Here is a 12,780-nt window from a genome sequence, read left to right as displayed (position 1 = left end):
GCGCCGCCCATTTCTATGGAGGGAACAGCATGTCCGTTTTCATCAGATCTCATCCGATCCGCCAGGGTGGATGCGAACGTAGGGCCATACGTCTGATTTTAGCGGATTGGATCGGATATCAGCAGACATGGTAACCGCTGACATCTGTTGCTCCATAGACCTGCATGGAGCGTCCGTTCAGGTCTGCCTAAAGAACTGAAAGGCGGACCTGAACGGTCCATTCTTGTGAAAGGACGAAGGTGCATTATGCCACCCGGTGACAGGTTCTCTTTATGAGACAACCTGGATCTATTATGCTTCATTTTTTTTTTTTCTATGGAACGCTTCTGGAATGCATCAAAACACATAAAATATGCACAGCAATGCACTGAAGTGCATCAAAAATGAACCTCACCTGAATTGGGATGAAGAACATAAGAGGGGCATGTGACAGGAGTCACTTTGGGCAGGGGGCTTGTGGAACCCAGCTTATCTTAGAGAGTCCTGGAAACTCCCTGTCCAGCTCCCCCGGCTCCTCCTATGTGCAAGTCATCCTGTGCGTATTAGGGGCACAGGGTGATAGAGAACCCCAGTCGGGTCTACATTAACCAGACTCACCGTACAACCACACCGGACTCAGCATTTGCTTTAACCCCTGTTGTCCTGGGTTCTATATGTGCGGTTTGTGTTGAAAGAATGAAGGGGCTCTTTCACTTGGGACAGTAATATTTCTGAACAATATCAACCGATGGGCTGCACTAATGGGCTCCAATGGGCTGCATTGATGGGCACTGATAAGGCGGCACTGATGGGTGGCACTGAGAGGTGACACTGAGAGGTGGCACTGAAGGACATTGATAGGTGGCACTGGTGGGCACTGAGAAGTGGCACTGGTAGGTGGCACTGATAGCTGGCAGTGATGGGCACTGATAGGTGGCAGTGATGAGCACTGATAGGTGGCAGTGATGGGCACTGATCGGCACTGGTAGGTTACACTGGTAGGCAGCACTGCTAGGTGGCACTGTGGGGACTGTGGACACTGGCAGGTGGCAATGGAAGGTGGCACTGGCAGGTGGTACTGATTGGCACAGATGAGGCAGAATTGCCTCTTCCTCTTCAGGACCGATGTCCCTTGCACATAAGCCGGTGATCGGCTTACCAAGCTTTTGTTTACATCACGTGATCAGCTGTCATTGGCTGATAACTGATCACGTGGTAAGGGGCCGGGATCGGCCCCTTACTCGGATCTTGATCACCCGAGTCTCAGTGACTCAGTGATCACAGCGCGCGCCCTGCAGGGGGCGAGCGGGGAGCGTGCAAAGGGGAGGACGTCTATTGACGGCCTCCCGGAAATTCAGGTCCGCGCTGTGGTCGTCATTTGGCTATAGCGCGGACACCAAGTGGTTAAGCATAATCTTTTTCCCCCCAAATAAAATGTCCATTATGTGCACCTCTACTTCAGTTTTCTTTTTAAGGAGTTCTTTTTCTGTAGATACCCAATAAAGTCCTGGTCCACACAACCTAATTTGCTCATTAGTTTTACATATTAATCAAATCTTCACATTTACGAACACACGCATTGTATAAATTTGCACAGAAGGAACTGTCAAAATAATACTCTGTTATTATATTCCTTATCAGAGGCCTAATCAGGCAATTGCACTAACTGCAATTGTCTTCTTTTAAGCAATTGCAGACAACGATAAAGGCAGGAACGTAAGAATAAGAAGGTTGCACAAGTGCACTCTTTTACCTTGTCATTAGTGGATTATTTTCTTACACAGTAAACGACAAGGCACCTCTTTCTACTTTTATTTTTTTTTTCCTCTAAAAAGTCGCCTTTGATCTTGGCCAGTAATTATTTTTCTAGCAGGCATTCTGTGAGATAGGTTTTTACTAAATGTGACTGGAAAGGATCAGTAATATGGAGAGTGCTATCATAGTAGAAGCTAAAAACACCATTTTAATCTGTTATGGATAAAAAGAATTAATTCCAGATTTTGTTTTCTTCAAACATCACTGCCTTTCATCATTCATTTATAGTTGTCCTAAAGCACTTTCTTAGATAAAAAGTACAGATTCTTTTGCTGAACAAAAGTCTATGCTCAATGTAAACATGTTAAAGGCATGAGTACCTAATTTTTTCTGAAACAAAGTAAATTAAATCCAAGAGGTGATTTGGGCACAGGTTCCAAAATGTCCTATTAAATCAAGAGCACATAAGTAGTAAAATGTAGGTTATTTATTTTACTCCATACTTTAAGCTCTTTCTAATAGACTTACTGATCTGGTTATAGAAAAAAAAAAAAAAAAGAAGATTCTTATTTCTTAGTGTGCACTGACAAATTCAACTGGGAAAATTGCCCTATATTGACTTGTTCAGTGGTGGAACTTCCGTAGCAAACTGAAAGGACTTCAGTAGCAAACTGAAAAGATGGCCCCTGGCTGATAGTTAAAGGAGAAGTACAGCCAAAGCTTGTTTGGCTGTACTTCTCCTGTAGATCATAGGAGTGCAGATCGTTCTGCACTCCTGTGACCCGTTTTCAGCAGACAGCGGGCTGAAGCCCGCTGTCGGCTGACATCACAGAGTTGGCCCAGGCTTGGGCAAGATTGCGACAATGAAGTCGGGTTCTGCCCACATGCCTGGACCGCTCCCCCCCACCCCACAGCCACACAGTACAGAAAGCGGGGGGAGGGCAGAGCAGACAGCGGTGACTGATAGTCACCAGCTCTCTGCTCAGGGAGCCTTAAGAACCGAGCAGTCTTAGAGCTGGCAGGGGACAAATGCAACATTGGACCTAGGTAAGTAGGATTCAGCAAGAAAAAAAAACCTCATACTTCTCTTATAAGCATTAGGCCTCTATTACTTCAGTCAGATTACCCAATGAAAGAAAATTCATAGTTTTTTATTCACTTATTACAAAGTCATGCATTTGTTTAGTAACACAAATAAAATATAGCATTCTCCCCTCAATTGCATTGTATTATAGTCCAAGTCCCTCAATTAAGCCAAAGCCATAATTGGTGCAAAAAAGAGAGAAAAGCTGGTGCCATGGAAGTCGGCTAAAACATCATTTTTATTAATGCATGTGAAGAACTGTCCAACAATTCTTTTTTTTTGGACTGTTCACATGCAATAATAAAACAATGTTTTCACTGACTTGCATGGCACCAGCCTTTCTCCCCTTTTTGCATGCATTACGTGGAGGTTTGCAGAGACTTCCCAGGCTGAGTGTTCTTGAGGTTCACCAGGCATTGTATAGCAGGTAGCAGCTCGGATGAACCTGTTCCAAAGCCATAATTGGACCACTGATCCAGAATGTGAAATATCGGACATTACTCAGAGAATGGCACAGAATGGCTCCATTACTATACACTAACATTTTTTTCTTCATTAGAGATAATCCAGTGAGGCAGAAACATCTAGTAGGGCCCTGCCTGCCACTGATTGCAAATCAGAAGCATTGATTCATAATATGGGAAAATGTAAGGGTGAGAAGTAAACATTATCGTCATTAACTTCTGCATAGAAGGCAAGAGGTTTGCAGATCTCTTAATACTTCCAGAGGTCTCCTACAGCTAGTAATAAAAAGGGCAATATCCTGCCATAGAGATTATTTCAGTCCCTATACTGAAAAATCCTAATTTTGCTAGAATATTTATTGTCAGTTTAGAAAAACTTTATTGGTAAGAGGTTAGAAATTCAGTGAAGTGACTCTGACTGACTAGAAATTGTGCCTTTTTAATAATGGAAAGTCAGTAAAATAAGACTGTCATCGCTATAAAGTTAAACTAATGAAAGGATTTCATAAGGGCAACACAAAATGGCCTTGGTTTTCATTTTTGTTAGTTCAAAATGTCTTCAGCATGAAAAAGTTATACAAAACTGCAGATTAAAACAAAAGTTAAAGGATAGATCCTTTAATGTCATGATTTTACTATTTGTACCTCTCCAGTAGATTCCTTTAACCGTTCTTGCAGACAGCCTGTATGTTTTTCTAGAGACTTTATGGTGTCAACACATGTCCAATACTTCTTCTTACAGACCTCAAGGGCAGACTCCAATGTTTTGACTTGGCTGCAGCTTTCAGTTATATTTTCTTCAAGTACTCTGACTTGATGCTGTAAGTGATCCATTTCTGAATTTTGACCTTTTATGATTTGATCTTGAGCATCAATCTAAAAATGAGAAGAAAAAAGTGTAGGGTTCTATGTGGCCAGAAAGTTGCAGTTCTGTGCTGTTTAGATAAGACACACATGCTTATAAAATGTGAGGTAGGGAAAGTGTTAAAATTTTCACATACACATGAAAATTAAAGTGCATCATTATTTAACATCTTTAGTAAAAATTATTATATATTTGCATGCATTTTTTTTAAAGATTCATGCAACAACACAGCTGCACTATAATCACTTGGAAGTGTACCAAGAAGTACAAATTGATGTAAAGCTTTAAAAGTATTGACTTTTGACTTCTTGACTAAAACTAGTGCTATACAGCAGGGGTTCACAACATGGGCACCAGATTGCGTAATAGTATCCCTCCAAAATAGATTTTTTTTATTTTAATCCACTTTTAAAAATATAATTGAGTCAGCAGTACATTCTCTAGAACATTGCTTCAACTGCCTGAACAGAGGTCACTCCAGATGCCTATCATGTGGCGAGATGAATTTTCATTGTCATATTTCTTTATTTAAGCCAATCAGGGTCTAGCTACTGTTAACCTAAATTTGGGGAAGTGTCTAACTCCAGTGAGGAGATCTGGGCACTAAGTTTGCACTTTGGTACTGCAAATGTAACCAACAAGTTTTTCAGACATACAGCATTCAATGGCTGCAAAAAAATATCAACTCTGTAGTAACTGGAATGCAAAAGAGCCATGACAAGAACAACAGTTGACATCTATGTACTCAACCTAATTTGTAAAACTCAAAAGATAAAATTCACAATTATGCTTTTAACAACTTGTATTAAAATGTAAACCCAATACTTCTTTGGAAGGAAAGTGCAGAAATATAGGCTACAGTAAGTTTTGTCAAAACCAGGCTATGGAGACTGACCAATCCATGAAGTTCTTAACAGCCAAAGAACAAAGTAGCTATTCTGCTACTAGCAGAGCCATGATACTGCTAGTCCAGCACCAACATTCTTAGACAAACAGAAACATTTAAAGTACTATAGGCAAAACATTTTGGATAAAGTAGGGGAAGGTTATAACCCCAGTCAGATTTTTTTCGCCATCTGTGTCCTATTGTGGAGATTTCCCTTCACTTCCTGTCCCATATCCAAACAGGAAGTGAGAGGAAATCACTTTTCTGGGCAAAACCCAAAATTTGGGATTTTCTTTTACTTTCAATTATAATGGTAAACAGGACAAATAGAGGGGGTGAATCTCCTTAATTGGGTCACAGACAGCAATAAAAACTAGCAAACATTTTAATCCCTCTGCGCTATACTTTAATATGTTGTATTACTCAGTCTCATTACCTCTTGTTTCGCCTCTTGGTAGGCAACATCAACATTCTCCAACTTGAGTTGTAGTGATGTTATTTTTTCTTTACATTCTTGCAATTTCAGCAGATCTGCTTGGTGGGATGAAGTTTCAGACAACAGGTCCTTCTGCATCATTGAATTCTTCTGGTTCCACCGTTCTAAGTCCATGGTATGGGACTGCTTGGTGTGGTCCAAATCACTCTGCAGTTTCTCTACAATCATCACATAATTCTGGATCTAAAATGATGACTTTTTAATTATTATGTTAGAGAAGTACATTGCAAGACACAATCCTACATGTATTATACAGAATAAAGAGAGAAACTTTAAAGTGTATTCACAATTTTGCAAACAAATTGTAACAAATAGAACATAGGTTTTTCTCCATGTTCCTATAAAACATAGCATCTTCCTAGTGTCCACCAGCAGCGGCTGCAGGGGTGAGGAAAGAGCACTCCGAAAATGGCTAATTGACACAGAGGAGCGGGATCACGTGACTGAACTGGAGCAGTCTGAAAATGGGTATGTATAAGCATCTTTCTAACACAGGTTAGAAAGTATAGGTATTAAGAGGGGGAAGGGGTGGCAGTTTCAGGTACCAACTCAAAGATCAACTGTTTTCTATTTTTTCCAGCCGTATAAGTGACATAATGAAGAAGAAAAAAAAAAAAAAAAAACACATGACAACTGACGAGCAGTTGCACAGCAATGCCAAGGACTTGTGAGCACATTCCAAGGAAGGAGGGGATTTGGGGGGTGTTGTAATGAGGGGGCGGGGAGAATTTTTATTTTGGAGGATCACTGTGTATTACTTGCCCTTGACTCCTGCACTATGTGTTACTAATCCCTGACCTTTCTGTGTTCTTTGTGCTTCACACTACTGACTTCTTCATTTTGTGTGTTATACACCCTGTGCATAACATATTCCTCACCCCTAAACACTTTTCATTGCTTACTCTGCCTGCTTACCCTAACCCAGACCTCTGCAATCTGTAAAATTACTTACTCTTGGACTCTGCAACCTGGGTATTACTTACTTCTGGCCACATGCATTACTTACTGCTGATTTCTGGGCTCTTTTTTGCCTACACTTCACCTCTGCAGTCTAGAGCTGCATGATCAATCATTAAAAGATCACGATCTTGATCTGACCCCCGCGCAATCTTAAAGCGGAGTACCGGCGTTTTTTTTTTCCCCTTTTAAATCATGCCATGTTGTTTCCAGTGAATCATACATCAATCAGCATTAATATAACATGTTGGTTTAGTAAATGTACATTTGTTTCATAAGCTTACTTTGCATTCCCACAAAGCCCGCTCCCATCTTCACTGTGGGCAGCTGAAGCCCACTACTATCTAGTTCCGGGTACAGCACTGCTCCCGATCTCGTGCATGCGCATAAACAAAGTGTGGCAGCCGGTTGCCATAGCGGCAGAGATGCTCTGACTCCTGGGATTGATGACACTCATATCTCAGGAGCCAATATGCAGCCGGACATGACGTACCTGGCCGAGACGAGGTACACAGGAAGATGACAATACCGGCACTAAAAACAAGGTAAATAGAGCAGAAAAAAAAACTGTTAATACGTTTTTAGCCTTCTAAAAAGATCTGTATGGGGCAAAATTTGTAATGTGGGTGGAACTTCGCTTTAATCCAGCATTTCCACGATTCATGGAAAAAGTGCAGAGCAGTTCCCCTGCCACAGCTGTCAAAAAAAAAAAAGCAGCCAGCAAGGTTTAATCAACAATCTTGCTCAGCACTGAAAGAGACAGATAAAAGAAACATTGCATCTTCTTATTTGTCCTTTGGTTTATTAATTTACAGATCAAAGGGATACATTTTGGTGTGCAAATGAAGTCAGTTTAAAGCAACATTGTCAAGTAAAAAAATTTTTTTTTTTATTAAATTGTTCCTCTGCTTAACCCCTTATAGGAGTTAAGCCTTATTAACTCCTTATTCTCCTTCGCCATTTAATTATAATTTTCCTGATGAGTTTTTTTTTTATTACTTTTATTTCATAAAACTATTAATAATTAAACTATTTTTTTGTTTGCTTTGTTCATTAATAATTTTACACCTTTAACACATATTTACACATTTCACATTGAAAAAAGCACAAAATAAAAAAAAAAAAAAAAAAAAAACTTTTTTTTTCCATTTGTAAAATAACTTTTTAATGCTTTGAACCATTGCTGACAGCTGAAGTGTAAACAAAAAAGTTGCACTAGGTATTGGCAAGGATGGGAAGGATGGGAAGTGTTATCATAATGGGGGATTTTAATTATCCAGACATAGACTGGGCGGAGGAAACCGCGCATTCATCTAAGGCTCGCCAGTTCCTAAATGTCTTCCAGGACAATTTTATGGGTCAGATGGTAGACACACCAACTAGAAATAAAGCATTACTGGAACTACTGATTACCAACAATACAGACCTAATCAGGGATGTGGAAATACGGGGCAATTTAGGCAACAGCGATCATAGGTCAATTGGCTTCAGTATAAATCACACAAATAGGAAACATAAGGGGAATACAAAGACACTGAATTTCAAAAGAGCCAACTTCCCTAAACTACAAACCTTGCTAGAAGGCTTAAATTGGGATACAATCTTAGGAACAAAGAACACGGAAGAGAGATGGGTTTGCTTTAAAAGCATATTAAATTAAATAAGGGCATTAGCCAAAGCATCCCATTGGGTAATAAATTTAAAAGAGTGAACAAAAGTCCTGGATGGCTTAACTCCAATGTAAAAATGCATATAAAAGCAAAGGAGAAGGCCCTCAAAAAAATATGAAGTTGAGGGATCACCATCAGCATTCAGACTTTATAAAGAATGCAACAAGAAATGTAAGGGTGCAATAAGGACAGCTAAGATAGAACATGAAAGACACATAGTGGAGGAGAGAAAAAAAAATCCCAAGAAATTCTTTAAGTATGTAAACAGTAAAAAAGGGAGGATAGACCATATTGGCCCCATAAAGAATGAGGAAGGTTATCTGGTTACAAAGGATGGGGAGATGGCGAAGGTATTAAATTTATTCTTCTCCTCGGTCTTCACGAAAGGGAATCGGGGGGCTTCAGTAACCAAAACTGCAGTGTTTATCCTCAGGACAAATCACAGGAAGCACCTCCATGATTAACAGAGGACAGAATTAAAATTAGACTTGAGAAACATAACATTAATAAATAACCAGGACCAGATGGCTTGCACCCGAGGGTACTTAGGGAACTCAGTAAAGTAATTTCCAGACTATTGTTCCTAATTTTTACTGACAGTCTACTGACTGGAATGGTACCAGCTGATTGGAGAAAAGCCAATGTAGCACTAATATTTAAAAAGGGCCCGAAATACATCACTGGGAATTACATACCAGTTAGCCTAACATCAACAGTATGTAAAATCTTGGAGGGGATGATAAGGGACTATATACAAGATTTTAGTAATGAGAACGGTATCATTAGCAGTAATCAGCAAATCGTTCTTGCCAAATTAAGCTACTAACCTTCTATGAGGAGGTGAGTTGCCAGCTAGATAAAGGAAGGCCCGTAGACGTAGTGTATCTGAATTTTGCAAAAGAGGGTGGGAAGTACTCGGAATGGTCAGGGGTGGGTAGTGGGGTCCCCCAGGGTTCTGTGCTAGGAGCAATCCCATTTAATTTGTTCATAAACAACCTGGAGGATGGGGTAAACAGTTATTTGCGGATGATACTAAGCTAAGCAGGGCAATAACTTCTCCGCAGGATGTGGAAATCTTGCAAAAAGATCTGAACAAATTAATGGGGTGGGCAACCACATGGCAAATGAGGTTCAATGTAGAAATATATAAAATAATGCATTTGGATGGCAAAAATATGAATGCAATCTATACACTGGGGGGAGAACCTCTGGGGGGGATCTAGGATGGAAAAGGACCTGGGGGTCCTAGTAGATGATAGGCTCAGCAATGGTATGCAATGCCAGGCTGCTGCTAACAAAGCAAACAGAATATTGGAACGCATTAAAAAGGGGATCAACTCCAGAGATAAAACGATAATTCTCCCGCTCTACAAGACTCTGGTCCGGCCTAGAGTATGCTGTCCAGTTCTGGGCACCAGTCCTCAGGAAGGATGTACTGGAAATGGAGCGAGTTCAAAGAAGGGCAACAAAGCTAATAAAGGGTCTGGAGGATATTAGTTATGGAGGAAAGGTTGCGAGCACTGAACTTATTCTCTCTGGAGAAGAGACGCTTGAGAGCGGATATGATTTCAATATACAAATACCGTACTGGTGACCCCACAATAGGAATAAAACTTTTTCACAAATTAGAAGAAAAGAAGTTTAACCTTAAACTACATAGAGGGTTATTTAATGTAAGAGCGGCAAGGATGTGGAATTCCCTTCCACAGGCGGTGGTCTCAGTGGAGGGCATTGATAGTTTCAAGAAACTATTAAATAAGCACCTGAATGACCGCAACATACAGGGATATACAATGTAATACTGACACATAATCGCACACATAGGTTGGACTTGTAACTATGTATTGGAGAGTACTAAAAAAAAAAAAAAAAAAGACCCCAATATAACTTAATGGTAATTTTTATTTCTTTACACATTACATCTTTTTTCATTACATTTCTTTAAATTTGATTGAAGCAAAGTATTAGGTCTTATTTTATTGCCATCTTGTTTGAAAACCTAATGTTCAGGGGTTGTAAATCTTTAAAATAAAAAAGTTCTTTAGAATCATGAGAGAATCGTGATCTTTATTCTAAGCAAAAAAAAAAATGATGATTCTCATTTTATCCAGATTTTCCAGCTCTACTGCAGTCTGTGTATTCCTTACTCTTGACCCCTTCACTCTGTATGGTATGCACTCTTGACCTCTGCACTCCCTTTGTTATGAACTCCTAACCCTTGCACTCTTTGCTTTATGCACATTTGATCCCTGCACTGTGTGTTACACTCTCCTGAACTCTGCACTGTGGGTTACTAGTGCTCAGTAGGTCTGATACTTACTCTTGACCTAGAGTAGTGTAGGTTTAGGGTTCAACTATACCCCTTTAAACCCCTCCCAATGTTACTGCATTTGGCAACACCCACAATTCTCCATGGCTTGCAGCATCATTGCTGTACTCCTAAGGGTGCCCCAGGTCTTTCACATTCCTAGAAACTTCCCTGGATGTATATCATATAATTTTGTAAAACTAAAACAAAAAAAGCTGGAGTTCAGACTAATTTTTTCAGTCAAGTCCATGCTAATGCAGATAACCTTTAACTACCCACTCCCGAGATGCTGCTGTCCAAAGGCATCTCCTTTGACCCTCTATCCAAAGTGGACACACCTTTTAAAGGAGCGTGTTACAGGCAGATTGCTAAATAAAAGTAAAGAATGCATCCTAAAAACCCGACGCGTCGGGCTTCAGGAGCAGATGCATGCAACTCTATAAAAGACAACAAAAGACAACAAAACATGAGTAGACCAGTATGATCAAACGTTATACCCCTCAACGGGGAGGATGTGTACAAGAGAAAAGGGAGAGAGTTACTCATCCCTCTTAGTACTTACATCATGATAAGTCTGGAAAATGGGGGACGAGGAATCAGAGGCTGTCCCAATTGTCTGTACCGGGAGCTGTGCAGGGAGCCCGCAGGAGGGGGACCGGGTGCACAATAATGCAGTAGGCATGCGTTCTCATGCCTACTGATAGGAACATACTTAGACTCATCTACAGACAAATGATTATATTGTTTCTTACCATCGATTACATTGCATAGTGCCATTTAGATGACGTGTACATATATGAATTTGCAATAAATTATTTTATCCATATTAAAACTTTTAAATGCCGTACCTTTGATATGTATATGTAATGTATTCATGAGGTCAACACCATGTATGTGTGTGTATACATATTAAATCTTTACTACTATGTGCATCATTGTTATGTATTGTCAGACTCAATATGCCAATTAAAATATATTTTCTAATTATCTCAACCCCACAAATGAATAGCCTCTTTAACCACTTCAATACCGGGCACTTAGACACCCTCCTGCCCAGACCAATTTTCAGCTTTCAGTGCTGTCGCAGTTTGAATGACAATTGCGCGGTCATGCTGCACTGTACTCAAACAAAATTTTTATCATTTTGTTCCCACAAATAGAGCTTTCTTTTGGTGGTATTTGATCACCTCTGCGGTTTTTATTTGTTGCTAAACGAATAAAAAAAGACCGAAAATTTTGAAAAAATAAAGGCGGCACTGACAGGCGCTGATGAGGTGGCACCAATGAGCGGGCGCTGACGGGCACTGACGATAGGCACTGATAGGCACTGGTAGGCGGCACTGATGGGTGGCACTGATATGCAGCACTGATGGGCATTGATAGGCGGCACTGATGGACACTCATGGGTGGCACTGGGTGGCACTGATGGGCACTGAAAGGCGGCACTGCTGGGCACTGAAAGGCGGCACTGATATGTGGCACTGATACGCGGCACTGATAGGCATCCCTGGTGGCACTGACAGTGGTAGGCATTGGAGTGGGCACTGATTGGCAGCTGCCTGGGCACAGGTTGGTATTTCCCTGGTAGTCTAGGGGCATACCTGGTGGTCCATGTGGTGGCCATCCTGGGCGGCTTCCCTGGTGGTCCTGGGCGGGATCTGAGGGGGGGCTGCACTGATAAACAATCAGCACAGACCCCCCTGTGAGGAGAGCAGCCGATCGGCTCTCCTCTACTCGCGTCTATCAGACGTGAGTGAGGAAAAGACGATCACCGACTCTTCTTATTGACATCGTGATCAGCCGTGATTGGACACGGCTGATCACGTGATAAAGAGTCTCCGTCAGAGACTCTTTACCTAGATCGGAGTTGCAGGGTGTCAGACTGACACACCGCAACAACGATCGCCGCGATGCGCGCCCCCGGGGGCGCGCAGCGGCTCGATATCCTGATCACGTCATACGACGTCCAGTCAGGAATATCAAACCATATAAAAAAACCTGTAGCGCTACTAATGATTACAAAATACAATGGTAATATTGCATATATACATTGGAGACACATAAATATATATGTCACACACTTCGTGTAACCCGTGATATAAAGTGCTTCAGTAAATAACTGTTGGATATAAACAGATTGTGAAGGAAAGTCCCTTGTTGTAAATGCAACGATTCCTTTCCCCGTGTAAATGGTTAATAGGACCGTGGACAGATGTAGTGTATCCCCCGCATGGAAGCAGTGCAAGCTTATCGGATAAGTTGGACTCGTACAAACATACGCTTAATGAGTCAATAAGGCTTATATTGCCAGCCGGC

The 12,780-nt window shown here is 41.0% G+C and overlaps 1 protein-coding gene across 6 annotated transcripts in view; it reads right to left on the bottom strand.

Moving 5' to 3' along the window:
* Positions 1 to 12,780, bottom strand: part of LOC141145285 (uncharacterized) — a 577,610-nt gene that overhangs the window by 450,439 nt on the left and 114,391 nt on the right. For all 6 annotated transcript variants that reach the window (XM_073631839.1, XM_073631841.1, XM_073631840.1 and 3 more), the window contains exons 7-8: positions 5,470 to 5,712; positions 3,928 to 4,158 (exon numbers count right to left, since the gene is read on the bottom strand). In XM_073631839.1, the coding sequence (XP_073487940.1) occupies positions 3,928 to 4,158; positions 5,470 to 5,712 (474 nt within the window). The remainder of the gene's footprint in view (positions 1 to 3,927; positions 4,159 to 5,469; positions 5,713 to 12,780) is intronic.

The sequence above is a fragment of the Aquarana catesbeiana genome, linkage group LG05 (assembly GCF_042186555.1).
Source record: "Aquarana catesbeiana isolate 2022-GZ linkage group LG05, ASM4218655v1, whole genome shotgun sequence".
Lineage (NCBI taxonomy): Eukaryota > Metazoa > Chordata > Amphibia > Anura > Ranidae > Aquarana > Aquarana catesbeiana.
This window is presented reverse-complemented; position numbering and strand designations above follow the sequence as displayed.